The 5,351-nt window shown below is 55.0% G+C and overlaps 2 protein-coding genes across 2 annotated transcripts; one reads left to right on the plus strand and one right to left on the minus strand.

Annotated features, from left to right (window-relative positions):
• Positions 1–14: 14 nt before the first annotated feature.
• Positions 15–1,354, minus strand: DICSQDRAFT_175764 (uncharacterized protein; the record flags this gene model as incomplete). The annotated part of the gene is made up of 3 exons (XM_007371642.1): positions 15–196; positions 255–725; positions 1,011–1,354. Coding segments are annotated over 3 exons (997 nt in total), but the record flags the coding sequence as incomplete, so codon positions are not given.
• Positions 1,355–2,804: 1,450 nt separating this feature from the next.
• On the plus strand, positions 2,805–4,148 carry DICSQDRAFT_130563 (uncharacterized protein; the record flags this gene model as incomplete). Its single annotated transcript, XM_007371643.1, has 4 exons — positions 2,805–2,846; positions 2,900–2,985; positions 3,052–3,126; positions 3,191–4,148. 4 exons carry the CDS (start codon positions 2,805–2,807, stop codon positions 4,146–4,148), a joined length of 1,161 nt encoding a protein of 386 aa, XP_007371705.1.
• Positions 4,149–5,351: the final 1,203 nt, after the last annotated feature.

Consider the following 5,351-nt stretch of genomic DNA (forward strand, 5'->3'; position numbering starts at 1 on the left):
GGATCCCTCGTTACCCGCGCGATGATAGCTGTTTCGTCGGCAGGAGCGCGGATCCGTTGCGTCGTCCTCGTCGTCGTTGCCTTCGATTTCAATGTCTAGCCCGACAGAGAAGGCGGCATTGGCCTGCATGAACGGGCTATACATTGGGGCAATGCTGCGTGCAGCCTTGTTGTACTTGCGGATGAGCTTGGTCGACCTAGTGATAGCGCATATAGTCAGATTGTCACGTCTGCAAACAAATGAAGAGCACATACTTGCGGTTAGGGACGTCGTACCGCATCCATTTGAGGAGCTCGGCGATGGGGACTACCTCGCCGTCGTCGTGGTCGCTGTCGCTGCTCGTGCTAGACATAGGCGAGGCTGTGATTGGACGACGCAGACTTAGGGAAGGTGGGTTGGGATCGGTCTCATCCTCGTCCTCTGCATCTGGGGCTGCTGGGGGTGGTGAGCTGTTGGGCTCGGGTTCACGACCTGGGATGTCCTCAGGATCGGACTGAGAGGAGTTCGTGCTGTCGGGTTCTTCAGAGGACTGAGGGCGTGGGAGAGATGGAGAGTTAGGGAGAGCTTCAGAGGCATGGGCGTCCTCGTGGCGAGGCCGCTTCCGAGCATGGCTAGGATCGCTGTCAGAGCGGGATTCCTGTCGGGCCTTCGCCACGGCCGCGAGTAGGTTCCCGCGCGAGGGCACGCGGGGCACCAGTTTCGCCGGGCCTGATTTGCGGTGCGCCCTGTTATTGTGTGGCATGGTGTTGGTGGGAGAGACGAGGAAAAGAGATATCAGAGACCTCCATGGGCCCCAGGGCTTTTGAGAAAAAACTACAATGCTATTGACAGGTAGCGAGTTATGACATCAACGTCGAACCTGGGCACGATCTTCAGCCAATACCCTAACCCCAGCTCATTCCCTTCAAGGCCACAGTACTTGGCGCAGCGAACGCATGATTAGATGGCTTAGGCGACTGACAGTGCAACTGCGAGAAGCCGCGCGCCTTGGTCGATATCGTCGAGCGTACGGACGCGGTAGACGGTGTCGGATGCTCGAGGTCGACTCATTCAAGTTGACATCTGGTGGTGAACTTGAAACGGCCTGAGTAGGCTCCATGATGGGGGAGAGCGAGGCACCGGAGGAAGAAGAGGATGAAGTGACGCTGAGTCTCCGACCGGTGCCGGGTTCAATATGTGAGTGCGGCGTTCTGAAGTCTTCCCCGGAGAAGAGCGCGTTGTTGTGCGCCATCTCGTTCGGAAGGAGAAGCGGAGACTCGCCAGGGGGCAGCGTGAAGGCCGACTGTTCAAATATAGTCGTGAAATGGAGCGCACTAGGGTCGACGGCCATGTTGGGGTCGCAGTTGAGGTCCATGGGGAATGAAAAGTTGAAGTCAGAGCTCGTTTCGAACTTCTACTCGTCCGTGACGCTGCAGACGATGCCGAAGAGATGAGTGGTGATGACGATGAGTACGGTGTGCAGGGCTACGCACCACCATAACCACGAGGGATCAACGACGCACCTGATCTTGACGCATTCGACGGTGTACGTGCTGCTCCTACTCCATCCTTGAACGCTGCGGCCTGTCCTAGTGTGCTCGGTCGTCTACTCAAGTGCGTGGGGGGTGCTGAAGAAGAGGTGACGGAAGGAGCGGGGGATTGCGATCTAGGCGACGGCGCTGTCGAACTTGTAACACGAAGTCCATGCGCGCTTGCTTGCGTGGCACACGAAGAGCCGACTTGCATTGGTATTTGTCGTGCCCATGTAGTTGCAATCCTGTATGCATGTCAAAATTGGGCATTCTTTAACACAGCTATGGCGAGATAGTTGCATCCCTTGTCATTGTCATCAGACTCCCTGACGGCCCTATAAACCGCCTCGCCCCACCGAGGTTTGCATTGGCGAGCTTGGGTGTTGCAATACCCGGCTTGCCATTTTGGGCGTTACCATTCCTGCCACGCATGGCATTGCCGCTGGCACGGTTTCGCACATTTGCTGATGGTGAATCGACGTATTACGTCGGCCACACTGATTGTCACTCACAATCCCCGGCTACTTGGCCACTCACGTAACAATGCAATCTTAGGCATCGGTCTAAGTACAAACATTAAACCATTCTGAGCAAGCGTTTCATGAAAGATATTATCGAGGATGTGGCCCGGCAGAAAACAATGTTTAGAGGCTGTCCGTGCAAATCAATCGCCGACCCTTCGCCCCCTTACAGTTTTCCCACCTATCAAGGGATTCGAGTCTTGCGGCGCGATGCCCATGCGATCGGTGCTTCTGCAAGGCATATTCCGAATTGCCACAGAGCCGTCGTTGTAGAGAATTCAAGCACTGCAGCTTTTGCTGATGCCAAGTGAACGCATGAGCCTGAGGGACATTCATGCGAATATGCCACAAGACTCGTGTTGTCTTCTAGCATGGTAATTGACGCTTCGGCAAGCAAATTGCTCGTGAAGAAGTCAATATTGTGACATCGGTTTCGTCTGATGAGACTGCAGGACTGTGACGACGAGGTCTCGGATGGATGAGCAAGAACGCCACTACGCTTTGGTCGACTGTGGCCGCGCTGATAGGACATCCTATTATGGTAAAAGTCTAAGCCAACCCCTTCGAAGCGAGTCAAGCGCACAATGGACCTACGAGCAGCTTGAGAGGAGTCCTTTGTTTCGCTTTGCTCAAGCAGTAAACATAAAATGACTTCGTATGGGGTGCAATGACGCCCCATCGACACACGAGTCGAGCTACCCCTTGAAAATCCTGCCCCCCCCCCTTCCAGCTGTCCGTCCGTCGACGCCAGTAACCCACGTAGCATCAAATAATGGCACCTACCAGGAAAAGCGGATCTAAGAGACGTACTATAGTCTGTGATGCCCCCTTCACTTGCTCCTTGTGGCGTGCTCATACCTCCTGCAGGGGTTTTACTGCGACCTGTGCGAGAAATCATTCGCAGGAGACCAGGCCCGTCACAGTAGAAGACACGCACCGAACAAAGATGACCTGTAAGAATGTTCATATATGCATAGACACTGAAACACTCAATGGTTCCCGCACCATGATATCACCAGGAAGTGGAGATGCGCTCTATGCAAGGTCGCAGACTTGCAGAAGCATAACGTGGTGCAACATATAGCCCGCGCACAGTGCGTCGATGTATGTGCATGCATGTCTGCGCGGTAGCTGATCCGATCCATCTGGCCCCCACAGCCTTCGAGATTCACGATACCATTGTTCCTGGTGCGAAGAGAAATTCAGCTGTTCGTCCAACCTCTCGAAGCACAAGCACATCGCCCACGGATACGACTCGAACAGCCATGCAGGGCCCTTGTCACATGCAGGCTTACTTGAGGATTGCGAAGAGCACCTCCGTGCTCCCTCCTGCTATCAGCAGACAGCTTCCCGCGTGTTTGAGCCAACCGAGGCCAAGCCAAAGCTCTTTGAGTCATGTGCCAACCGTGTCCTGACCGAGAACCCCATCAAACTCGATCATGCTGAACCCTTCTTCGAACCCGAAGTATTCGCGAAGCGCGGAGGATCTGTCAAACGCGAGTGGTTAGTCGAGTACGACCCGTACGCGTACGTCAAGCGAAAGTTGTCTACCAAGGACGAGCTACGCACTGCGAACATACCGTTCATCAAACAGCAGTTAGACGTTCACGCAAAGCAGCCAATAGAGCAGGCAGCATCCTCTGCACGCGTGAAGCAGACACAAGTGCGACATCTCAAACCAGAACCATACGACATCGAGCCAAGGCAGCCAAACAAGCAGGGGTCCGTCGCGACACGCATCAAGCGCGAAGCAAGCGAGCCTTACGGCTTCTCGTCCAGCTCCATCTCTCCAATCCCTCCCCAGCCTTATCCACATACCTCTTCGATACATCGCAACACAATCCGCGCAGTGGATGCTGGGGCGTCGCAGACCCTCCACGGTGCCTACGTCCCACAGTCCCTGGGTCCAATCGTCAAGAACGAGCTCATGGATGTGGACGTCAAACCCCCGAGTTTTCTCGAACCATCCCACATGCAACCGCAGGGTAACACTGTCGGGGCACAGCAACCGCTTCATCCTGCAGGGGTCCATCCCGCGCAGCTTTCGCGCTCCCATTCAACGCACATGCGGGCTCCCGGTCGGCCCAACGTTCTCAGAGCCTATGCCACGTGGTAGGCGACTCACCCAAATCTGCGACCGTATTATTATCCTTATTTACTCGCCTATTGAGTTGCTCACTTGTAGCAGTAGTCAGTGCGTTCCCTGTATTGCTTTCTCATCAGCTATCCCATCGCAGATCTCCGTTCAGGACCGGTGACTTACTTACACGTCCTTACACTACTAAAAAAAATGCACCTCCTTGGGGTGCCACATGATCGCATTTTCTCGTCGCATATCGCAACGCGTTCCAAATCAGAGAGAACTTTCTTTCTTTCTTTCTAGATCCCGTTTATTGCCCTGCGAGGCCGCGCCTCATGGTAGGCCTTAAACTACAAATACTATCGACGTGAGTCAGAAGTGGGTGTTCGGCTGTACATGGTGAGCACAAGGCTCGAGCTAACTAGAGGGGTGTGGTGGGGAAGTAGCGGTGGCGAACGGGGCAAGGGGAAGTGCTAGGCGATGACCAGAAGGAGGGGTGCAAGGGTACACTAGTGGTGGAATGGTGAGTAGCAGGGCGCAGTACCTATGCATTGTGGCCGCCTGTCCACCCTTGGCCAGTGAAGGCTAGGGTACAGGTTGCAAACCTGCCGCCCAATGGGTACGATTGCGTCCCTGGGACCCGCCTCTTGCTGCGGTCAGGAGTACGCCCGGCGGTATCCCCGCCGTTCGTCAGAACTCCCCCGCCCCTAGAGCGGGCAGATGCCCGCAACGCATAGGTACAAGGGATCCATTGTCTCGGATACATGCATGACCAGCGGGTATATGTAGGGACACTGTATCGTACTAAACGTGTGTGAGTGTAGCCTGGGAAAGTGTAAGTGTCGTTAGTGCAGTGGTCCGTGCGCGAGAAATTGCTGATGAGGAGGGCTCAGCGTCATGGCTTGGTGCGATGTGGACCGGTGCTTGTCTCTCTGCTGTGAAGGGGTGCCTCCGAAGGGCTCGTCTGCCTTCATGTCGAGTTGGGTATGCGCGGCTTGCTGTCAACGTTGGGTTTATCATGCTGCCAAGTCTGAAAGAAAAGGAATTAGTAGTATTGTCTGTCAGTGCGCCATCATAATCTACATCAAGCCTCCTCCAAGTCATCGTCAACCCGGGGCCTTTGTGGCCGGCCCGAACGGGAGCTGCATCTGCACCATGCAAGCCCGCCCTTTCTGCGCCCTAGCACGTTGCGAGGGTGCCTTTCGGCCTTTCTCAATCTCCTCCTCAATTACGTCTTTC

The sequence above is a fragment of the Dichomitus squalens genome, assembly GCF_000275845.1.
Source record: "Dichomitus squalens LYAD-421 SS1 unplaced genomic scaffold DICSQscaffold_153, whole genome shotgun sequence".
Classification (NCBI taxonomy): Eukaryota; Fungi; Basidiomycota; class Agaricomycetes; order Polyporales; family Polyporaceae; genus Dichomitus; species Dichomitus squalens.